General features: G+C 41.1%; 1 protein-coding gene across 1 annotated transcript; it reads left to right on the top strand.

The window, feature by feature from the left end:
• The first annotated feature begins 202 nt into the window (after nt 1-202).
• On the top strand, nt 203-24,268 carry col17a1b (collagen, type XVII, alpha 1b). The gene is made up of 56 exons (XM_051076644.1): nt 203-618; nt 1,933-1,997; nt 4,513-4,563; nt 4,714-4,821; nt 6,435-6,713; nt 6,831-6,887; nt 7,005-7,040; nt 7,170-7,220; nt 8,272-8,418; nt 9,077-9,748; nt 9,997-10,080; nt 10,184-10,246; nt 10,348-10,510; nt 11,293-11,492; nt 11,581-11,625; nt 11,714-11,857; nt 13,095-13,691; nt 13,823-13,855; nt 13,967-13,984; nt 14,112-14,138; nt 14,252-14,314; nt 14,414-14,518; nt 14,643-14,705; nt 15,213-15,248; nt 15,386-15,439; nt 15,545-15,580; nt 15,668-15,703; nt 15,811-15,873; nt 16,313-16,348; nt 16,485-16,556; nt 16,667-16,693; nt 16,813-16,848; nt 16,948-16,983; nt 17,072-17,152; nt 17,316-17,351; nt 17,436-17,528; nt 17,999-18,079; nt 18,249-18,299; nt 18,435-18,494; nt 18,602-18,661; nt 18,768-18,794; nt 18,939-18,998; nt 19,135-19,221; nt 19,339-19,377; nt 19,465-19,581; nt 19,671-19,790; nt 19,907-20,002; nt 20,090-20,242; nt 20,321-20,449; nt 20,682-20,861; nt 21,988-22,128; nt 22,237-22,509; nt 22,626-22,790; nt 22,931-23,011; nt 23,112-23,195; nt 23,299-24,268. The coding sequence occupies exons 2-56, from the start codon at nt 1,943-1,945 to the stop codon at nt 23,343-23,345; spliced, it is 5,754 nt and encodes a 1,917-aa protein (XP_050932601.1). The 5' UTR covers nt 203-618; nt 1,933-1,942; the 3' UTR covers nt 23,346-24,268.
• The last annotated feature ends 56 nt before the right edge of the window (nt 24,269-24,324 follow it).

The raw sequence follows: 24,324 nt of genomic DNA on the forward strand, positions 1-24,324 counted from the left end.
CAATGTGTGCGCCAGATGTGTTCCAGTTGCAACAACGTGGATTTACTGCACACAATAGATCAGCGGAACCCTGAAATGGTTACACTCCTACGATCCGAAAAGAGAGAACAAAAAGAACAAAAAGAAAAAAATCCCACCTCCCACAGCACTCCTTTTCCACCTCCTCCCAAAACTTTGCCAGTTTCGAAAAGTGGTGATTAAACCACCACCAACAGCAGCAGCAGCTAGAAGAGGAGGAGGAGGAGAGGGAGGGGTTCATCACTTTACTTTATACACAGTCGACTATCTGTCTCTGACAAGATAATTGGTTCCCTCAGGCGCTGTTTTTTTTTCTCTCTCTTTCTTAAACTCCGCTTTCCGTGCCGTCTACTACACCTGCCTGCCAAGCTGCAGCGCTGATGGGCGCGGCTGGGACCGGTGCCCACATCTCTCTGTTTTGACTTGCCTGGGGAAAAAAAAGTTGAGCAAAAAGGCTCAAAAGGACGGAGGACTTTAAGAACATCCCACCACGGCGCGTCAACTTCATATAAACACTTTATTCCTCCCTTGGACGCGATCAGTCGGTCTGTCTCTGAGAGGAATCCGGATTTGATTGATTGTTGTTCGAGCTGGCTAAAGGTATGGGACTGCACGCTGGAATAACCTGGACACTACTTTATTTATTTATTTATTTACTTGTTAAGTTGTTTATGGTGGATGTTGCGGATTGTTCTTCACACCTGGCTGTTGCATCTCCGCACTAACAACTGCGCTCTGAGAGTTTGGTGATGGGGGCTGTCAGGCTCTTTTGGGGGGGCTGCAGATTTATTGGCTTTATGGGATGGAATTGTGCAAAGTCCATTAATTCCTATAGAACATTACAAGTCTCTCTTAGCTCGTCTATAAAACTCAGTAGGGGGTTTCTGGGATCATTTTTCTTCCGGTGGTATCTATAGTCTGTTAGAGGGATCTCAGGATAGTTTTACGGGTATTTTTGCTGTGCTATTTACATCCTTCTAAATATATTAGAGGACCTGGCCGTTGCAGTAGCTGTAGCGCCAGCTTTATGTGACATCAGCCTTTTATATCTGCTGTTAGGATCAGTTACAGGCTATAACAGCGAGCTTTGTGCAAGATTTGATAAAGCAGTGGGTTAACTGAGAAATATGAAGAAAACCTAAATGACTGCTGCACTTTACAGGCTAGAAGTTGTGATTTCAGCACACTAGGGTGTAAGGGAAGAGGATAAAATGCCATCTTTGGGTATACTTCTGCTTTTTTTTATTTCTACATTGGAAAAAAAGTGTATTAAAGTGCTGTAGATGAAGCACGTGCGGTTAAATCTCCTTGGTTGGTAGGGTGTGGTGAGAGGATGGTCTTTCAGAGCTGTGGAGTGATCCACTGGCCTCTTTTGTTCCTTTGTTAGTTTGGTCTTCAAAGACTCAAAGTAAATACAAAGTCTATTGAAATCTACAGATGATGCTTTCTAGCTGCTGGCGCCTTTCTTGTGGTATTGACAGTTCACATGAGATTTAAATGTGTCTGGAAAGTTTTTAAATACTGTATAGGTGAGAGTTGAATGTGATTTACCTTGGGCCTGTGATGCAGAATTTTGGTCTTTATCAAGATCATTCAAAGCAGGTTACTCAAGGGAAAACTACTAAAATACTGGATTGTGGTTTTTAAAATCATGAGACCAATGTGATGACATTTTTCCGTCTCCAGTGGCATCAAATTCAAATTAATGCAGTAAACACTGGATGAAAGCGGTCTGGTCTTTAACCCAAATCATTCTTGGCATCACGTCTGATGTTTTTGCCCTTTTCCCATCAAATGTTTGCTAAGATGCCATTTGACCACAGTTTACAAGTCAAAAAATAAACAGGCCTTTAACAGCAGTTGGCGCAGTGTATGTGCATGACCATGGTCAACATTTTATCATCATCTCACCAGATAAGATGGGATGGACGAGTTAACGAGACAGATGGACATCTCAGGAGGCTTGTCAGGAGAAAGGGGTGAGATTTCTGAACTTTATTTATGACATTAAAAAAAAAAAAAAACAGCAAGAAAGAAAGCCATCATAAAAGCCTGAGTTAAAGGGCCAGTTCACCATTCACAAACCTTTTCACACTTGTAGCTATAGATTTATGTAGACACTTTGTTTTAGTTAAATGTCTCTAGCCATAAATACAGTGGAGATGATTTGACTTTCATTTATGGTAAACACAGCATTAAAAAAACAATACATTTGAGAATCTCAGCAGAACCGCGTCTTTCTCAAAAACGATATCCCATTCCCACAGACCTCATTGTGGCAAGAGACATAAAACTAATCTGTGTTTAAAAACCCAAAACACTTTTAGATTCCATTACATTCTTTCCTTGGGTGATGCTTCTGTCTCTCTTCCTTGGGGGTTTACTATCACTAACATCGCCACATGCTTTCACTGGTCACGGTTTCCATTTTACAGGGAGCAAGTCATCTTCCGGGCTTTCCTCCAGTAGTCATAACTGAATATAAAAGGACAGCTCATCTTGGCCTAACGGTTTTTGACACCAAGAGGGACGGAGAGAGGTTAAGGGAGGCTTGATTACATGTTTGTCGCTAAGCGAGAGAAACATATAATCAGCCATGTCTGTCCTCTCTTTCGCCTCTTGTTTTGTACTGAAAGAAACTTTGTCAGCTTCATTTATTTAGTAGTCTCCAAACCAATGGTTATAAAGTGCTTTACAGAAAAAAGAAAAGAAAGAGAGAGGAAACAAGAAGATGGACAAGATAATGTGGTTTGGACACAATAAATAAAGCTGGAAGATCATAAAAAAAGCCAAAACAAGCCAGTTTTAAGAGACTTTTTATGCATTGTTTTGGCTTCTCCTGCTCTCTTCCAAAGTCACAGAGCAACGGCAGCAAAAGCATGATCACTGTTAGTGTTTGGCCTTGGCCCTGAAGCAGACAGAAGTCCCTAAAAGGAAGGAGGAGGAGGAGGAGGACAGGAGCCCAGGAGCTGGGGAGGCAGAATGAAATTGAAATGGAATTTACATTATCTATAACTGAATCCAGGAAAGCTCAACAGGCTGCTGCAAGAGAACAAGATGCCTCCTAGTGGGAGAAGAGTGTCAAAATAAGTCTTAATTATCGGCCTCAAGTTCATGATTACTGACGTGATTTAACTTTCATTTATTTCTGACTACATGCATCACGAGACGAAAGGCACAGAAGATTCTTATTTTGTCAAATCACTTTAACCCCATAAGAAAAAGCATTTTGCTGTTTCTCTCTCTTGAAGTGGTCGACGGCACAAACATCGGGTTCTGAAACAGTAAAAATCCAGCTGACCTTCAAAGTTGCCGTATTGATCTTAGAAACAGCAGCTCTACAAAATAAACATCCACATACTGGAAGTTTTCCAGAGCATTCATGGAGATGGTTTAGGCGTTGTTCCACATTTAAGTTTCACGATGACAACCAAACCATCTCCATGGCAATGGAGCAAACTCTGTGGATGAAGGCCTCTGGATCGGCCTGAAAGCTGCGAAATTCCAGTAAATGTGTCTCTCAAAACTGCGACACCCCCAGGAAAGACAGACATGTCAGATATACTTGTTTGTTTTGATAATTTAGTCTTTTTAATGTGGTTTTCACAAGAGTTTATTGCTTTGTCCAAATAAACCTGAACTTGAACTCAAATTTGAGTAAACAGAGACACTTCACTGAAATTTAATTTTTTTTAAAAATGTAATAAAAACTTATCCTATTATTTATAAAGTTATTTTCTGATGCTTTATAAATGAACTGATGAGAACAGCTTGTTGAGCTGTGAAACATCTCTCTGGCTGGTGAGTGGAGTAGTTAAAAAGGTTATTAACATCAGTCATTAATCAGAGAGGTAACCCCTTATTTCAAGTCCTCCAATTTAGCATTAATAAGCAGTGCAAACACTTCGAAAATGGTTTATAGCACAATATAATGTAGTAGTATGCAGCTGTAAAGACATTTTTAAGCATTTATGTGTTGATTGCATTGATAAAGACCTGTGTCCTCTTACAATCGCATTATATGTGTTATAAACCCTTTATCAAGTGTTTGTTTTAAATGCTGAATAGGGGCACTTAGAGGCTTTAGGTTTCTCACTGTCATCAGCAGAAGTCTGTGTGAAATGACAATGATACTAATTCCTTAACTCTGTACTTACAAATGTTCCTAAAGTTGTTGATTGTAGGGTCTCTCTGAGAGTTTGGAGAGTTAAAAAGACAAAGCACCTGCTCTGATGGAGGAGAATAAACATCATTTGTTCTCATTAATGGCTTATAACCGATGTAAAAATCATTATTAACACCGTCTGTCAATCAAAGTCATTTAAATTCAGCTCATGAAGTATGAGAATCCTCAGCATGCCAGTCACTCAACACTCCGGTCAGCAGCTGCCAACTGGGATTAACATATAGAAGTTTGAATGACACACAGGTTTTAATATAAACTGCACAGTGTACACAGAGTGATGATTTTCTTTCTTTTTTTTTCTCCATCAGTTGTGACAGAAACTATAACCTCCACAACTAGGCTGACTTCTCTACCACCAAGTGAGTGTCTCCCTCTTTTACTCCCACTTGCTTTAATTATTGTCAGTAAACTAAAGGCATAATACAATAATTATAGCCGAGGGTTTCTAAAGGAAGTACCCAATGAGTAACAGCGTCTCCTTGTTTTGCTTTGTGTCTTCTCGTTGCTAGAGGGAACCAGCGGATCAAATCACAGGAATATGTCCAGCAGTGCTGGAGGGCTGGGCTTGGAGAAGAATGTCTTAACCCAGAACAGCAGTGGAACTTATTTCTCCTCATGTGAGCAAATTTCCACTTATAGGCCAAAATTGGGAAGTTGCGCATTTGTCTTTTGAGTTTTAAGATGCTGAATGTTACATTTTTAACCCCCAGTGGAAAGAAACTAAAAGTTTTATTTCTGGGTTTGTGTTTCCCCCGCTTGCAGTTTCTAAGAACTGCCAGGTGAAAGTCCTTCACTGAAAATGTTACTCAAGTAGAAGTATTTGTTATCAAAAAAATATTCCTAGTTTGAGTATCATAAATGTGCTCAATACAGAAAAATGGACAGTGTAAGTGTTAAACTGTAATATACTATTACACTGTTACTATGCAAGTGCAATTTTAGTCAGTGAATGTTTGGATAATTGGTCACTTTTCATGCAAAAACATCCAAATATTTCACAGATTCAGCTTCTAAAATATGACAGTTTGTGGTTCCTCCGGGTCTTAAATTATAGCAAACTGAATAATTTTGAGGTTTGGACTGTCAGTTAGAGAAAACAACAACATCTGAAGATGTTACTTTGAGCTCTGGATAATTGTGATGAGCATTACTCATCAACTTTATCACATGTATGATAAATGCAGTGAAACAGGAAAATACACATCCATAGGTTGTAGCCCTATACAAATCAGTTAAAAATGAGCTAACCGTAAATGCTGCTTACACATATAAGTGACAATTTCATGCAGGACTTTTACTTGTGATGGTTTATTTTGTGTGGTATTAGTGCTTTTACTGAAGTAAAAGATCTGACTACTTCTTGCACCTCAACTGTAAAAGGAACTGATGTGTGATTTTAATTCACTTGAAGGTTCCTGGGAAGGAACATGTTATTTGGTACTAATTACAAAGAAAATATACACAGCATTGAATTGGAGCACGTCCCGTTCATTAATTCCAGTGAACTGCTAGTGTAATGTACTGATAGCCCTGTGGTCAGTGCACAGCAGGTCAGCTGAACATGCAGTTTATCTTACTGTATATAGGGGGTAAAGTTTCCAATAATAAATCAGTTTTTGCTATCATTAAGAATCCCTCTGCAAATCAGTGACTGTTTATAGACCTGACGTAACTCATTAAGCATAAGTAACTGTCTCAGAACACTGTCTATACTTTCCCTGTCATCAATATCAAATTATACAGATCTTGCCAGGAAATTCTTAGAAGTAGTGTTACCACAAATTTGAATTACATTGTACAACATTGGTTCGTTTAATCTATAGCAGTACACTTCATTCTCATCATATGTATTGTTTTGAAAAATCTAGGTAAAATACAGTTATAGGGGTCAAGTACCTTTACTTTTGAGACTCAAAGTAAATTTTTGCCAATAATACCTATATACTCTTACTGAAGTACACTTCTTAATGCAGGACTTTTACTTCCAATAAAGTATTTTTGTACTTAAGTATAGGAGCTGAGTGCTTCTGCCACCACTGATCACAAAATACTTCTGTAAAGTACAACAATCTCAACTTTGTACTTGAGTAAAAGTACTCAGTTACATTGTATCACTGCAGGTGATTTTCATGTGACTCAGGCATATTCCTGTTGGTGTATTCATGCTGCAATGATGATACAGTTGCAGGAAATCCAAAATTAACTTTATGTGTCATCACCCCCCTCACAGCCTCTGTTGGTGTGAACACCAGCAGCTACAGCTCCTCCTCGGGAGTTTACCTAGGAGGTGACTCTTCAGGAGGGGGCGAAGGAGGGGGTGGCTACCTAGATGGAGAGGGGTACAGAAGCGGAGGGGGCGGAAGCAGTTATATCGTGAGCTCGGTGTCAAAGGTCAGGTCCAGCTCCTCGGGTGGTGCCAGGAGAGCACAGACTGCTGGCTCATCAGGAGGCCTGTCGCCAGCTTTCCGGGAGAGGAAGAACATATCTAGCCGCTCGGGAGGTTATGACGGTGAGATCCTGTTAAAAACACAGGAGCTGCACAGTTGGGAAAGTGAAGGAAACTGCTGGGCACGAGGGTGCTGTTTATATTTCTGCTTAACTATTGTGGGTTTTTTTTTTCTCGTAGGAAGTTCTAGTGCAAATTCCTCTCCAGAATTTACACGAAAAGATTATGGAAACTACTGTAAGTGAGAAAGACAGCTATATGGAATTACATTTTTTATGATTGCACAGTATTTTTCCATCTTTATCCTCATGTGTCTGTGTGTGTTTATGTTTGTTTCCTTTTTTTCCTTTTCAGGCTCCAGTGCCACAAGAGGGAGGAGCGAAAGCAGAGGTATTCAATATTAGTTTCTGCCACTCCTCTCTTCATTATTTCTGCACCATCTGACGCACTTTATTGTCCTGGCTTACATTTTATTAAATCAGAATTCCTTTGTCCTTTGTGTGTTGTGATTTTTTCCAGAGAGCGAGATCCGAGCCAGATTACAAAGCGCCTCTCCCACTGCCTGCAGATGTAAGACCATTTGGATCCATTTGCTGTCGATTATGCAATTCCTCAGAAAGCAACAAGGCATCTTTATTTGAGTGTGTCCATTCAAAGAACCGCTAGGATAGGGAAGGACTTTTTACTGCGGGGTCACTGTAGAGCAGTATGTGTTTTTTGAATTATGATACTGTCAAATGCTTTTGCTCAGTATTCAGTATATCACGCATAGGACATTCCTTCTCCTCCTCTTCCCACATGCACGTTTATGTCCATGAAATTTCAATTAATAACACATGTGCAGCTCCGCGGACAGACGGTATATATCAGTGAAGGAAAAAAGAATGGGATATACAGTGAGGATCGTGGGCCTGTTTGCATTGAGCTCACATGTGGAAAACGTTAAGGGGCAGATCTGTGGTGGCAACAATGGCACACATGAGTCACAGTTCGAGGCAGGACAGCATAGTCAGACTTTTAGAGACGCTGATCGCTCCCCCTGCTGATTAAAGTGTATAACTGCTGTTATTTAATCCACATTTTTTAACAGTTAGTCACTCTGTGCCACCTTAACCCCACCTCAGCTGGGTGTCAGATTACCATGTTGCGTTTTCTGTACTTTGAGCAGTAAGGGAAGAGGTATTTAGTAGTTTTACTGAAGTAAAAAAAAAAAACACGTTGTTAGTAGATAGTGTATTTTCTGCCCACATTCCCCATGCTATAATGCAGTATCTGTTATTATTACAGAGTTATTATATAGGTTTTATGGCAGGGCTAAAATAAAAAAACATAAAATGAAGATATTACAACCTTTTATCTGAACCACCTTTTTCAAACTTAACTCCTCCTGTTACAGCTGTAGGGTGGTGTATCTGTCAAATAAAAGTAAAAAGTAGAATATTTCTATTGAAATACAGTGGAGTAGCATTAAATTAGGAGTACCTTAAAGCTTTACTGAAGCACGGTACTTGAGTAAGTGTACTCAGATATTCTCCAACCAAACTCATACACTGCAATGGATTTGTCAGATATTGTGGTGTTGCATATTTTAAGCATTGTTGGTGCGACTGTGGTTCTGCAGGGACGGAGCTGGACGACGTGAAGAAGCTGCTGAAGGGACGTTCCAGCAGCGTCAGCCCCACTCGCTCCTCCAGTGCCTCCATGACCCTGCCTGTCCCTAAAAAGGCCAGCGTGGAAGCCAAGACCGTCTCTGTGGCCACGCAGTCGGGTACATAGTATACCCTCACCAGAGTCACACACACTTGCACATACTCTACATGCACAGACGCTCAGACTCCTTTCAAAGATTTATAGTGTAGCATGGCCTCAGTTTGTGTTTGTGATGACAGATTAATCCCTATAGGCATTTTACAGATGATTAACAACACTTAGTTACTGTTTCTCCAGAATCCTGAAAGACTCTTCCTAACCTGGATCAAAAAATATTTTGTCTGCTGCACAATTAAAATGGCATATAGTGTCTCTTTGCACCACACAAGGAAAATATTAATGCATTATTATCAGGCAAGGTGCCCTGTCATGTTTGTTTTGTCTTTGTTTTTATTAGGAAAGTCACAACTTTTGAAAAAAGTCAAAAGCCGTTTCTATCCAAGCATTGGAGAACATTTTTAAAAATCCAGGCAGAAGAATCTTTCAGGATTCCTTGAATGACTTTAAAAATTACGTCAAGTGTTGTTGAATGACCTCATGTGTTTTTGAACTAGCGCCAGGGATTTTTCTTTTCTTTTTTTTTTTCCAGGAACCAGATGCTTAGCTCTGACTGAAATGTAATGATAAAACACAAGAGCCACAAACTGGGGTGAGGTGTATTAGATGAAGAGAGACACTGTCGTGATTTTTGTCTTTCTGTCTTTTCTCTCCTGCAGTTTCTACTTCATTTGGTCCTGGTGTGAGATCGGCTGGATTCAACACCATTGATACATCAGGCCTCTATGATACCGGTCTGACAAATGGGCAGTTTAATACTGGCGTGAAAAATGGCCAGTATGATATCACTCTGATATCAAGCCAATACGACACTGGTGTGAAATCAGGCCACTATGATTCCAGTCTGAAATCAGGGCAGTATGATACTGGTGTAAAATCTGGCCAGTATGATGCCACTCTGAAATCAGGGCAGTATGATACTAGTATCAAGTCAGGACAGTATGATGTCACTCTGAAATCAGGGCAGTATGATACTAGTATCAAGTCAGGACAGTATGATGCCACTCTGAAATCAGGGCAGTATGATACTAGTATCAAGTCAGGACAGTATGATGTCACTCTGAAATCAGGGCAGTATGATACTGGTGTAAAATCAGGCCAGTACGACTCAATGACCAGTATGAGATCAGGCCAGTATGACACCGCTTTGAGATCAGGCCAATATGACACGCTGGATGCTACGCTTCCATCTTTCTCCTGGTCCACCTCCACGCTGCCCTCCTCCACCACGGTGGTCGCTGGCAACACCAGTAGCTACACATACCAGGTCAGCACCAACAACATGGGAGGAACCACGTTGCTCGCCCCCACCTCACCTTCGTCCCTGTCAGGTGAGACCATGGGATGTTTTTGACAAACTCACAAACAAAGTGTAGTTATTACACTGAGCGTTATCATATACCTCATCGTGCCAGTCCTGATAGATTCGACCATTCAGTGTTGTTGAAATGAACCCAAAAAAAATTGATCATACTAATTTTTCCAGCTCTGTATAACACGAGCTTGACACAAACAGTGCAGTTCCAGCTTCTAAAATGTGAACAGTGAGTTCAAAATCAAACTGTGTCTCTGTTTACAGTTTATGGCTTTCAGAATAATCTGGCACCCACCTCTGGCAGTGTGCTCACCACCAGTGGAGCCAACGTAAATGCTAACCTTGGAGGTACAGTGACATGTTTTCAACAGTATTTTGACACTATCAAGTATCTTGCACATACAAAGTAGCACTTTTCCTATTTGAGTGTTTATCTGTGTGTGTTTTACAGGTTATGGCGTTCAGAAGAACGTGTCAAATGGTGGTGGTGTCGTCAGCACTGGAGTCTCTACAAGTAAGTTCATGGCTGAAATCTCCTCTCATCTGACAAAAGGTTACTACAGTCAAAATAATTCTCAAAAATTATAACAATTCCTGCTTTTTTGTTGTTTTCAGCCACTAGATCCCAAACTGATGAGGCATATAAGAAAGACTATAAGTTCTTGATCTCCGATAAGGAGAACGTTCCAGCAAAGAGGGACACAGAGATGCTCATTTTGGCCAAAGACAGCGGGAAGCAGTTCACCAGCCAGCAGCAGCGGTCTTCTCGTAGGAGGAGGTGAGTCAGATATTCACTGCCCCCTTCTGGAGAAACAATTAATTTTCTCTTGCCTTAACAGGTTTTCTCAACTTCTTCTGGATCTAATTTGGTTGGAATTTTTTGTTCCTAAAATTCCCATGGACCAAAACTGTATTACCAGTTGGCCCAAGCTGCCAGTTGGCTAGAGGCCCCAGACCTCCAGAGGCTCTTCATAATTTGATTAAGTGCACATTTGTTGTAAAACATTTACCACTGCATCAGAATAGCAACAATGTCTGGTCCTCCAAGTCTTTTGGCTCTGGTGTTGTAAAGGAACTCTGTGTCAAAAGCTCTTGTTTTAGTTTCTAGTTTTAATACTTTCATTGTTTTAGTTTATATTGAGCTCATTTGTTGTAAAGTGTTTTAGCAAATTGGTTCTCTTATTTCCTTTTTTCCCAAGTAATGAACACCTACCTACCTTGCACAGAAAATCTTGTGCAAGGTAGTATTGTCCAACATAGGAGGACTGTAAAGCTGCAATCGAAAATTATTTTTACCATCAGTACATCTGATCATCTTTTTTGTCAACTGAAAGCAACAAATTTTCTGTCAATTGCCTGTATGATTAATCAGCTAATCATTTCAACTCTAGAGCACTGGTTGATTTCTGGCTGCCTGGGGAGATAAGAAAACTGTTATGTATTGTGTGGGTCACTTGTGGCCCAACAACAAATAAATGAATACAATAAGTTGCAAAGCATGTTAACACAGTATACAATTACTCTGTTTTAAATAACAGCAAGTAAATATAATTATTTCAGCATCCTGGATTTACACAGTCCTCCTAACCAATCTCAGTATAGAACCAACATGTTAGAACCCAATAAGTATGATAAAAGCAGTGTTAAAAGTATTTCTAATTTCATAGGGTCACTATCAGGAGATTCAATAAAGAAGGAGAAGCTTATTTCAAGCTACAGTGAGACGGCCCCACTGAAGACAGAGACGGGCAACTCTTACTGTGAGTGGTTATTACAAACATCTCTAAATACAAAAGATCACTTTGATTATAAAGATAAATCAGTGATGTTTGTTTGTTGCTTCATCAGATGGATCGTCTGGAGTTATAATGAAAGACAAAGCCACCTACGCAGGTATTTCTGATTGCATGTATGTTGATATTTACATTATGAATATTTTAGTGTTTGAAAGTGAGGATTTTATTCTTTTCTCTGTCTTTAGAGATTCACAGAGACAGCGGCATCTTCGGAGGTGGAGGATTTTGCTGCTGCTCCGACTCTTGTTGCTCTTGGTGGAAATGGCTGCTGGGTCTTCTCCTCCTGTCCCTGCTTCTGCTAGGACTCCTGTTTGGCCTCATCGCACTGGGTACGTTTCACTTGTGCAACATTTCGAGATTTAATAGGGAAAAATAAAAACCTCCCCAATGATAAAACCTTAGGAATCATGAGATTCTCTCTGGAGCTGCTCTGCACTGAGGCGCCTGGGAGTGGCTGTTCTTGGACCAATAAAATGTGTGTTTCAGCTTTTACAGGCTAGTGAGCATTATTTCACAGTGCTGCTAAGAGCTGTGAGACAGTAAATGTACTCCTCTCTTTGGAAATTTGATCTCTGGGTACTGTCCCACTGCCATAAAGTTGGTCTGGCATTCATTGTCAGTGGAGCAGCTCCAGAAATTGTTGCTTGATGACATCAGAGACTTCATTTTGTTTTCTTGCAGCTAGCAAAGTTGTTGATGTGCATTTATCCTGACAGAAATGTGACAAAAAACAACCTCTGATTTAAGATATATTTAACTTGGATGCAAACATGTGCACATCAAAACCTGCAGGTACTGATTGATTAGCACATATGATATAGTTATCTACGAATATATCATTTACAGTTTTAGTAGTCATTTACTGTCTTCAGGCTTAGATTTGTATTATTGTCAGAAAATATACAGTGCTCAACTGTCAGTGTAACTGTGCTCTGTATTCATATTTGAAGATTTATGTTAGATTTCTTTTCAGTACCATATCTAAGTTAAATAAGTTGAATATTAATGGAATAGTAACAGGTTTGTGAATTTGTGGCTCTATTGCAAAGGTTTCAAACTGTAATATTGGGACAGTCAGAGTCACATCTGTCAAATCTGAACACACACACATGAAACACATATTTTTATATTCTGAAGACATCATTCACATTGTGAATAAAAGCCCTTAAGTATGCTTAGAAATAACACAAAAATACTTTCATTATAACTCCAGAACTGGCCTGAGAATAATCACATTTTTAAGTTTTCTTCAGTGTCGAAGTAAGCCAGTGATAGTTGTCTTTACATCCATGTGTATACTGCAAACAGGAATTCCTAATAAGCAGACTTTTAATTATGTCACTTTGCCAAAATGTAAACAGATATTGTGGCTTAAGTGGAAGCACAGCTAACTAACTCACTCCATGGCAACATTACTGGATACTGTACTTAAGTTTGGGCAGCTGCTCTGGACCAAAATACTTTTCTCTCTTTTTTTTATCAATAACGTGGTTCTTTGAGTGAACCTGAACGCGTGCTCCTTCTATGTATAATTTATCTTAAGAAATGTTGATGCCCCTTTCTCAGCTGAGGACGTGAGAAAGCTGAAGAATCGAGTGGCTGCCCTGGAGGCTGAGTCCTCTGTCGTCTCTGCTCGTACCAGTCGGTTTTCAAGTTCTTCCAATGACATCTATGTGGCCGGTGGAGGTGGGACTCACACTGACACCACGGTACACTTGGGCGCTGGAGGTGGAGGTGGAGGGTCAACTTCCAAAACACAAATCGGAATTGCCGCTGGTGCTGGTGGCGGTTCTAGTGGCAATGATGTCGGCGTTGGCGTTGCTGGTGCTGGTGCTGGTGCTGGTGATACCAATGGGGCCAGAGTTGGAGGTGCCGGCACCAGCTCCAGTGGCAGCTCTGGTGGTGCTGGTACCAGCTCCAGTAGTAGCTCCGGTGGTGCTGGTACCAGCTCCAGTGGCAGCTCTGGTGGTGCTGGTACCAGTTACAGCGGCACCTCCAGCAGTTCTGGTACCAGCTACAGTGGCACCTCCGGCAGTACCGGTACCAGTTACAGTGGCACTGCCTTTGGTGTCGGCGTGAGTGGAGGATACGTAGATGCTGTTGCTCTTCAGGTGGCGATCCAGCGTGTGCTCAGAGCTGAAATGCAGTCACATGCATTCACAGGTACCGCACATACTTACTGTGCAACATGAATACACTTGCACACACATATATTGCACACAATACACTCACACACTCTGCATTCATACTCACTGAACTGTTGTTTTCTGTCTCATTTTTTCTGGTATCCTCAGTGTATGGAGAAAGAGGGCCGCCTGGACCTAAAGGTGAAATTTAAATATTTCTGTCATAAAATCTGAACATACACCCTTTTTTCAGTTAATCAACATTAGTTGTGTTTAAATTATATTCATTTGTTTATTTCTTAATCTTTTCAGGGGACACTGGAGCTAAAGGTCTGGAAGCAGGAACACTTAGTGCACAAAATCTATATTCTTTATTTTGGCTCTGTTTCTGTTTTTCTGTCGTTGAGCTTTAGATGGTGTATTCTCATCTTATTTAAATGTGTTTCACTTGTCACAGGTGATCCTGGTTTCCCTGGAATTCCAGGTGAGCAATGATGACTAACATTTTCCCCAAGTCTTTACCAGTATTTAACATTTTTGTAGGATTATTGTGTGGTAACATGATGTCACTTTAGTGACCGTGACCTTTGACCTCAGGTCCTCCAGGCGCGTTAGGACATGCAGGCCCTGAGGGTCCTAAAGGACAAAAAGGAAGCCCAGGTACAGAGATCACAACAGGTCAAACTACATGATACAAGTACACTGTTTAGCTTATACTGAGTGAGTGAGCGTGTATCTGTATCCAAAACATCTGACCAGGTGATCATGGGCTGGAGGGGCCACCAGGTCTCAGGGGTCGTGAGGGCCCAGTTGGCCCCAGAGGTGAGCCAGGACCTGCAGGATTTGGAGTGAAAGGTGACAGAGGTATGGCTCAGATTCACAGCGGTAACACAGTTTTTGCACTAGTTAACTATAAAAAAAATAGCCAGTTTATCTTGATTCAAAAACAATGTGTCACCACAGGATCTAATGTGTTTGATTTATGCAGGTGCTCCTGGAAGTCCTGGGGTTCCTGGGCCTGTGGGACTTGCCGGAGCAGATGGACCAAAAGGTAAGATCACTAAAAATAGATAATATTTAAATAAATGTCAAACACAAACATCCAACTGTCTAAAAAGGAGCATCTGCACTACAAACAGCACCAGGTGGCAGCATAGAGTCAGGTACAAATACAGTCTCATTTACATCCATGTTATAAAATGAAAAACAAAAAAACAAGATCTCTACCCTGATGAAGACACATATGGAATTCAAGAATCCAAATGCCCCTAAATGATTTTTTATATTATACGTATGCTGACCTTTGTACACGTTCATGTTAATATCCACTCGAGTTCTCTAGGGCAACTTACCAAAATTCTTAAAATTATTTGTAATTTGTAAAATAAAGTGATACAAAAAAGTACATCACTATATTCCCAGTTTTACGCTACAGTCTATTAATTCTTAATTCTAGTGTTAGTTAATTAGTACTTTGTATTTTTAGTATGATTATTAATATTTCCAAAGACTATTAGAATGTATTTTTTCTTCTCCTAATTATTCATCTTTGCTCCAGGCGCACCAGGAGTTCCTGGGCTTTCTGGGCCACCAGGTCAGTTTCTCCCTGTTATCACCATTACAATGATTCCTGAGCTGAATTATATTAAATTTACCAGCATCAACTATAAAATACTGTTAGCAGTGCCTTGACTCAGTCCCTGGCATTTTATATGAACTGTTTTGCCACAGGTCAACCAGGTCCTCAGGGTTTCCGTGGCGAGGCAGGGCCTCCTGGGTCTAAAGGTGTGTTATGTGGATATTCTTCACTTCCTAACAAAGTGAAATTCGCAGTTAATTAACTTTTTTTGAATACTATAATGTTACTCAGAGTGTATTCTCACTCTGCAGGTGACAGAGGGCTGGCTGGATTTCAAGGAGCTAAAGGTTTGTAGCAGTAACTACATCAGATTTTTATAGGACTGTTCACTGTGGTCACAGTTTCTAACCATAATTAATAACTGTTGATTTTAGGTGACCCTGGTGACAAAGGCCCCAGAGGACTGCCAGGTCAGAACAGCTCTGTGAATTAAACTATATTTGTAGAGTCAAACTGCCATTTTATATACCTTGTACAGTCTATGTGAGTTCCCTAATCCAGATGTTCCACTCCTCAGGTGATCCCGGTTTACCAGGTCTACCTGGGGTGGCTGGAGAGAAAGGATCCAAAGGGTCAATGGGTGAGTTACGGGATCTCCAACCTCAGATTATTAATTGATTCCCAAATTCTCAGATTATGGAAATATGACCATGATAATTTGCTATTTATGGGGATTATGTCACAGACCATTTCACGGCTTGTTACTTTATTATGACTTGACTGTGATGAATTAAGGTGATGAGTGTGATTATGACAAAAGTTTTACCCATCCTAGAGAGCTGAGCTAAAACTGAGTATAATAATTCTTAGTAAGAGTAACTTACCAGCTCACTTATCTTTATCCCTTTTTCTTAAACTGTTAATGATATGTGAGATGATTACAACTGATTTAAATGTGGCAGTGACAAGACTGTCCACGAGGGGGCAGCAGAGAGGAGTCTACTCATTTTTTCCTCCTCTTACACCCTGCCGCCCCCAGACCAAATATAATATTTGTTTTTCTTTCTTTTTGTCATCAGGGCTGGCTGGACATGATGGTGCAAAAGGATCAAGAGGTAATTATAGAAACATTACAGATACACTTGTGCTATTTTGATGCGCATAAGGAAAAACAAGCCTTTTCTTCCACACACATTTTTTTAGGAAAAAAAAACAAAAAAAAAAACAAACCTCAAATCATTTTGCCCTCAGGTGACCAAGGACCTGCTGGGCCCCCTGGACTCAGAGGACCTGCTGGACCTCCTGGAGATGCTGGACTTCCAGGTAAAACGAACATTAAATTGCTCTTATGAAACATCTTTAGTTATACTAACATTATCATCAGTGGATAATATGATGATATATATTCATAATTCTACCCCCTCCCTCTGCAGGAGCACCTGGGCTTCAAGGACCACCAGGTGCGACTCTAATATTAATACAACACCCATTAAATTAGCAGTTCTCTCCAGCAGCTTAGTTTATATTCTTTGCTTTTAATGCTCTCTACAGTAAAAATGTACTTCTATCTTGCTTTTAGGGATACCAGGAAATCCAGGACAACCAGGTGCCAAAGGTACAGCTTCAGCCTTGAGGGCCCTCTTTCTAAAATACAGTTTTTTCATGCTATTGATTATAAAATTCTGTATCTGACATAGCATGTGTCTGTTTTTAGGTGACACTGGTGAAGCAGGACGAATCATCAATGCGGGTAACAGAACATGATAAAACTTAGATATTGACATATTATTGATTAGACTATAGTTTGAGCATTTCTGACCATGACTTTTATTTCCTAGCTGGTTCCTCTTCAATTGCCATCCCAGGACCACCTGGGCCTGCTGGTCCTCCCGGCCCTGCAGGACCTCCTGGATTATCAGGTCTGAATTTTGATGGCACAGAAAGCAGCCAAAGCTTACCCTTGTCATTTGGCATGTTTTGCATCTTAGCCCTGAATGATAGTGCCATAGCACTAGCCACAAAACGTACTTACGTATTTGTATTTTTTAATTCTTCATCTGTTGTGTTGATTTCCATCCTCAGGTCCCATTGGCCCTGCTGGTCTGCCTGGCCAGCCTGGTAGGTCACTACACTTTTTTTCCCCCCACATGAAGCTTTTAGGTTGGATATGTAGTCCTAATAGAATTTTGTTTGTCCTCGCAGGTCCTAAAGGTGACAGAGGATATAAGGGAGACCAGGGAGAACCAGGAATAACAGTGAGAAGGACTGAAACTATAAGTTCAACTAGGGCTGAGAGTGAGTACTTTGTTTGATGGTTTTCTTTTCTTCTCTGCACTATGTAAAATTTAAATAAAAAGTTTAATTTATAAGCAAAGAAATCAGTTCAGCATTTGATTCTCGGAGCCACTGGTCTGCAGATGTCACTGACTGATACATGGTCAAAGTCAACATTAGCCAAAGGGGTGGCTTACTTTTTAGGCTTAAAATAAGTCCGTCTTTATTTCATTTAAATTTTGTTAACTGTCTAACTTTCAATAAATTAATCAAAAAAGTAAAATTAAGACCAACCAAATGCTACAGACCAATCTAAAATATCTTTGTCAAACTAGTCATAGTAGCTTGTGGTCACTACAGGCTTGTGTTAGCAAAGGTTCACGTTGTGCTAGTTGTAATTTCCTACACTTTTACCCTTGTTTGTCCTTGTTTTTCTACAGACCAGATCACTGTTGGTTACTTAAAATGATGTGTGTTTGTTTCCACTTTAGGTCAGTATGGTGCTGCCGGAGATTCAAGATTAGCTGGCCCACCTGGTCCACCAGGTCCACCTGGGCCTCCTGGACGTCCAGGTAAATAAAACGCAACATCGTCAAAGAAACCATCTTCATTGATTTTGTAGGATCTGTCTGATTCCAGCTGAAAATGACTGCCTTCTGTTCCTGTGGTGTCTTCTTCGAAAAAAAAAAAAATCTTCAAATCAAATTGTGTCACTGACTGTTTTGAAAATTTTTACATTAGGTGACTCAAGACAAGGACCCCCAGGACCACCTGGGCCTCCAGGTCAACCAGGCAAGTATTTCAGCTTATCAAATATACTGGGTCAAACATGCCCAAAGAAGTGAGTGGATCATACAGCTTGGTTGGTACCTTGAGAGGCTCATCTTTACTTCAAATCAAACTTTAACCATCATTTTTGCTCTTTAGGTTATGGAAGACCAGGACCTAAGGGAGACAAAGGAGACTCAGGCTTTGTATCCAGCTCTGGTATGATCCAAAATCCAAACTTGTATGGGTTACACATATAAGCAGCAGTGACAGAAAACTTCACAGAATACAGTGACACCACTGATTCAACACCGCTTTTCTTATAGGAACATATTACACTGGACCACCAGGACCACCTGGGCTTCCTGGGCCTAAAGGATCAACAGGTGATCAGATTTTGTAGAGTGGTCTGACCTCTTTGGCCTCATTTAAAACAACCTCCCCTCCTAGTTCTGTTAACACTTTATTGTGACGTCTCTATCGTTATTTCAGGTTCTCCTGGACCAAGGGGCTACCAAGGTGATTTTTCTTTATTTAATTTTTGCATTTAAATCAATTCTCACTTTGTATTTGTTGCACCAACTTTAGTGACGTTTACCGTGATCATCCCTGTGATCAAACCCTTTCAACATCAATAATTGCGACCGCTCTTTTGTGTCTCAGGTGAGCCAGGACAGCCAGGTATACCAGGCACCCCAGGAAGCCCCGGAACCTCTGAGAGAGGTTGGCCAGTTTTCCAGCAAACACAGATCATAACTAAATCTAAATAAATTTATATTAAACAGCTATACTTGTGATAGCCTGTGTTGCTGAAGATATCAAAAATAATATATAAATAATAATTATTTCCTCCTTACAGTGTCAACTTATGCTGGAGGACATGGGATCCCTGGACCACCAGGTCCACCTGGGCCTCCTGGACGTCAAGGACCACCAGGAATCAAAGGTAAACATAACATCAAGCTGAAATCTGTGAATGCTGTCAGTGTTTTACTGCCTGTGTTTCAGAGTAAATACTATATCTGCCTGATTATGCTTATGTTGTTTTTTTATCGTTTCCAAGGGGACACTGGAGCTCCGGGTATTCCTGGCTCTTCAAGAGGTAGAGACAACCATGATCACTGCAGCTTTAAAGTTTGACACCACATATCCTCTTCAGGGTCTTTACCATCAATTTTTTTCCCATCAGGCTCCATCTCAGTCACTTCAGGCCCTCCTGGTCCCCCAGGTCCTCCTGGTCCTCCTGGCCTGCCGGGCTCCTTCGCGTCCTCTAGCGAGATGCGCCAGTACATCACTGACTATCTAAGTAAGAGCTGTCATGAAACTAGGTCACAAGGTCACACAGGCTGTCAGGAGCACAGGACAGAGTCCTAACAATTTATTTGTTCCATGCAGGTAGAATCAGACAGGCTGGTATCCCTGGACCTGCGGGTCCACCTGGGCCTCCGGGAATCCCCGGAACCTTCACAGGCTCAATAGAGGACCTTTCCAGTCGTGTCATTGCATACCTGCAAAGTAAGCCTGTGCTTTTCCCCAGCAGTTATATCACTTAATCACAGTGTGAGGAGTATGTACTTATGGGGCTTGATTATGAGAATGGAGGCACCTTTAACTGTGTTGTGTAATTTTAGGGTCGGGCTCAAGCTCAGGCATCATTGTTGGTGTTCACGGTCATGCAGCACCACCTGAGGCTTTGTCCCGCAGTCAACTCATTGCCCTGCTTCAGAGTGAGTACAATACATATTCACACCAAGCCAAATGGTCTCAGATACACGGCCTGTAAACTCAATCTGTCTCTGCTGTGATCTGTCTAGGTGAGGATATGAGGAGATACTTGATAGGACCACCAGGACCACCAGGGCCACCAGGGCCAGCAGGACACCCAGCAATACAAGGGCAAACACAACAAATTACACGCCACTACAATGTAGAAGAGATTGCCACATATGTCTTCAACATCATGAATGGTAAGCAGAAAACAGTAACCCTGGAAGTGGTGCTTGGGTGTAGTTCAAAAATCCAACTGTCTTTATTTTCATTTTCAGACAGAGGAATCGCTAGAGGTCCACCTGGGCCACCTGGGGAACCTGGACTACCTGGTCGTCCTGGGCCTCCTGGTGCAGGAGGCTCTGGCTTCAGTACCGCTATGATTGACTATTCTGCACTGAGTAAAAGTAAGATCATCCTATGAGCTTTGCTCATTGACAGACTCTGACCTTGTTTCACCTGTAGAGTGAAGATAAACTGTTTACAGACTGACCTGGATTTAAATCTACTCATCTTGTTGTTTTAATTACACAAAATTTGTCTAAGCTCTCCATTATCACTCTCGAGAGAAATGAAAAATGAAAATGAAATTTTAACCATCTCACTCACTCACTCACCATCTTCATCGTATCCGCCCAGATCCAGACTTCCGCTCATGGATCAGCTCTTCCATACAACAAGGTCCTCCCGGTCCTGCAGGTGCTCCAGGGCTACCTGGCCCTCCTGGCCCTCAGGGGCCTCCAGGAGTCTCCACTGCCACTGTGTATGGGGCAGAAGGCCGTGGCTACAGCTTGGAGGATATTCAGCGTTACCTGCAGGGTGAGTCTGACAGACGGCATGGACATGATCTATAAACAGAGGCACACTGACTATTTACTGTACCAGCTGTGATAATGTGATCTCATGGGATTGTGTATAAGTAACACACCATTTTCAGGGCATTTTGTGTCTCATGTCTACGCATTTTAAGTGTTTCGTGTGTCATTTTATGCGCGTCATTCAACACCACTTTGGTTAGGGTTAGGGTTAACTGGAGAAATGTCAAAATGTGAAATTATTCAGTCGCTGTTTGGTGATTTCAGACTGGCTGTTTTTGTGTCTGACACACTATAGTTCAGCAAGTAGTAAAGATTACATTATATAGATACTGTAATATAATTTGTAGTATCTTAAAGTTAAAAATGATTGCGTTACTTTTACCTAGAAGAAGAAAAAAGTAAAAAAAAATCTCATCATAACTGCCTCTGAGTGAATACTCACTGAAAACAGGATTTAACATTTATAGATAAATAGCAAAACAAATTCAAATTTCTTGTAAATATAAACTAAAGGTAGTGTGTTTGTACGCATTTCTAATTAGTTCTATAAGTCACCAACAGGAGGAAAAAAACCTTAGAGACATGTGTAGTGCCGCTAAAATCCCTGAAAATCAACCCATAAATTCCTGCACACACAGCGAGAGCCTTCATCAACGTGAAAACACATCGCACAACTCTTCTACACACTAGGCTTTAATTCACTGAACATTTTCGTCTATTTCTATCTCTTCGTCGGGTTGGTGCCTCAGGCTGTTTACTGTGTCTTTACATACTAATTTCATTCATCATCTGTGTCATCTTCTTTCTAAACACTGCATGGATCTAATCTTACAACAGACGTTTGAAATTAATTTGTTTTTTTTGTCAAAGTTAAGAGATAGAAGAGATGTCAAAGTTCATCCACATTTGAACTTGTCCATGAAATTAAATTTCCAATTCATCAGTTCTTCTTCAAGTCTAATTCCTCATGTAGGTTCAGTGTATTAAGGGACATTTCTTCTAATCTCACACCCAACAGCGATGTCACAGTGTACTAACACACCCTAGATTACACCTCTATATCACCTGTGAGGTGAGAGTTGGTGTTGAACAAGGTTTCACTCATCTTCCATTTGAATCTCTCTCAGGTTCTGGTTTCAGAGGTCTTCCTGGTCCTCCTGGTCCGCCCGGACCACAGGGCCCACCAGGCACTTTCACTAGATCAGTTTCCTATAGCGGAAACTTACCTCGGGAGAGCATCCGGGCTGAAGTTCAGGAGTATCTGACCAGTAAGCTCCTAACATCCCACACAGAAAAGACACGTGACCCCCTTTAACCTCCACAAAACTGCTTCTGCTGAGTCCAGATATCACAGACAAACTTTTTTTTTTTTTCAGGTGACAGTGTTCGTCGTTACATCACCGGACCACCGGGGCCTCAAGGACCTCAAGGACCTCAAGGAACTCAAGGACCTCAAGGACCTCAAGGACCAAGGGGTCAGAAAGGAGAACGTGGAGAGCCCGGTTACATCCAGACACGCACACAGAGCCAGAGCTACTCTCAGAGTGACTCTCGCTATGGCTCTGAGCACAGAGAGATCGATCTCAGCAAGCTCACCGAGACGCTGGACTACTCCAACGTCGCCTTGAAAGTTACAGACTACATCAAGAGTGAGTGACATTTTGTCTGAACCTTGTTAGACCTGACTAAAGAATAGGATCTGAATACTTGTTCTACCTCTGGCCAACAATGATTGAAGTACTGTTTTCCAACAACCCTCCTGTAGATCAAGGCCTGCTGCAGGAGTATCTGGTTGAGGGTCCTTCCAGGACAAACGTACGAGCGATTCAAGGCCCCCCCGGTCCACCTGGCCCTCCCGGACCACCCGGTTACAGCCGTGTCATTGGGGCCTACGGCAATGTCACAGCTGACCTCATGGACTTCTTCAGAAGTAAGGATACAGAGTTATGATTTTCCACATACTCTATCAGGTTGAATCTTACAGCAATGGAAAATGTTCCAGACTTATGTAAGCTGAGCTGGAAAATGTTGCTTCATCACGACTGAATCTGTGCTTTTGCTCTTGCGCAGCCTATGGCACCATCCCCGGCCCTCCAGGAGGCCCCGGACCAAAGGGAGACAGAGGGTACCCAGGACCCAGAGGAGAGAAGGGTACATTTAAAGCAACGCTGATTTTCCAGTAGTGTTTCAGTGGAGTGACTGAGACAAACAGTCTGAGCGTTTTTTTTTGTGTGTGTGTGTGTGTTTACAGGTGATCCAGGACGCCCAGGTTTACCAGGATTACCAGGGTCATACACTGTCCAGATTCCACACAGAGTGCAGAAGAGGGATACAGGTAAAATCATCAAATGCTGCCAAACCACATAAAAACTCCAGTGTAACATACATTTAACTCATCACTACATTGTTCTTTTTTGTTTTAAATTCATTTACTGCAGGCAATAAAGAGGTTGGTCGTCGTCAGCAGCCTCGCCGTCAGGGCTAACATACTACTGGATCATGTCAGATTTCATTTCCATTTTACTCTTTTTTTTTTTTTTTTAAGATGTTCAACTTAAGCAATGCAAGTAGAAAAAAAAAGAAGCTCTTTATTGTTGCCATGTGCAGAAACGTCAGAGGACATTTTCAGAAAATAAAAACGGGCAAATATATGCGACAGTTAGTGGTCAGAGTTTTTGTGACACAGACTAACTATATTTTTTATTTTGGACATGTGGGTGTATAATGTTTACTTTGCTTAGTTAGAAGCTTGCATTCAAACATTTTTCCGGGGGCAGCTTTGTTTTAAGGAGTATGTATTTTTAAGCGATAGCTAGCGATTGCTGATATTTTAAATTGCACTTTGCATCTTTTTTTCCCCCATCGCTTGTGTGACTGCTTGAGCGTCTGGTGTACTGTTATTTGTTATATTCGTTGTCTTTGAGGATTATATTGTATTGAGGACTATAAAAGTGTTAATTGTTGTATCAAGGTAAAAGACTTGCAATATTTTCATGTTATCCACATAGGTCAAGTCATCCTGCAGCGTCTAAGACCCCCTGGCAGTTATCCATTCACCCCGTTCAAATTACAAAGCAATTTACTTTTTAAAAATTTCCAAAGCAATGCATCATTATCAGGAGCTGACACAGTCCCAGTCAGTGAGGTTGGTTTGTGCAGCATGGGTGGGTAAGGGTGAATCCAGTTGCTCACATGGTTGAAAGACAGAGACTCATAATCACTGAGAAATGACTGATTGGGTTGTATATTTTTGTATAAGAGCGCACTGAAATTGATATATTTTCTTTATACATTTAAGTGTTAGAAAGATTAAATTATAAAATGTTCCCAGATTATGTTTTACATGATTGAACTTACTGACATTTGATCAATATATTTGAAACACACACAAATAAATCTATTTTTGGACTTGTGAGTCTTGATATTTGTTATGACTAAATTGATCTCGAAGATGTTTCAAGACA

Source organism: Lates calcarifer, linkage group LG16_LG22 (genome assembly GCF_001640805.2).
Source record: "Lates calcarifer isolate ASB-BC8 linkage group LG16_LG22, TLL_Latcal_v3, whole genome shotgun sequence".
Taxonomy (NCBI): Eukaryota; Metazoa; Chordata; class Actinopteri; family Centropomidae; genus Lates; species Lates calcarifer.

Excerpts from the sequence above, each read along its gene's own strand:
- col17a1b (XM_051076644.1), top strand. The coding sequence starts at position 1,943 with ATGGACGAGTTAACGAGACAGATGGACATCTCAGGAGGCTTGTCAGGA. Across the intron at positions 14,139-14,251 it reads TGGTTTCCCTGGAATTCCAG|GTCCTCCAGGCGCGTTAGGA; the intron begins GTGAGCAATGAT and ends CTTTGACCTCAG. Across the intron at positions 22,510-22,625 it reads AGTTACAGACTACATCAAGA|ATCAAGGCCTGCTGCAGGAG; the intron begins GTGAGTGACATT and ends ACCCTCCTGTAG.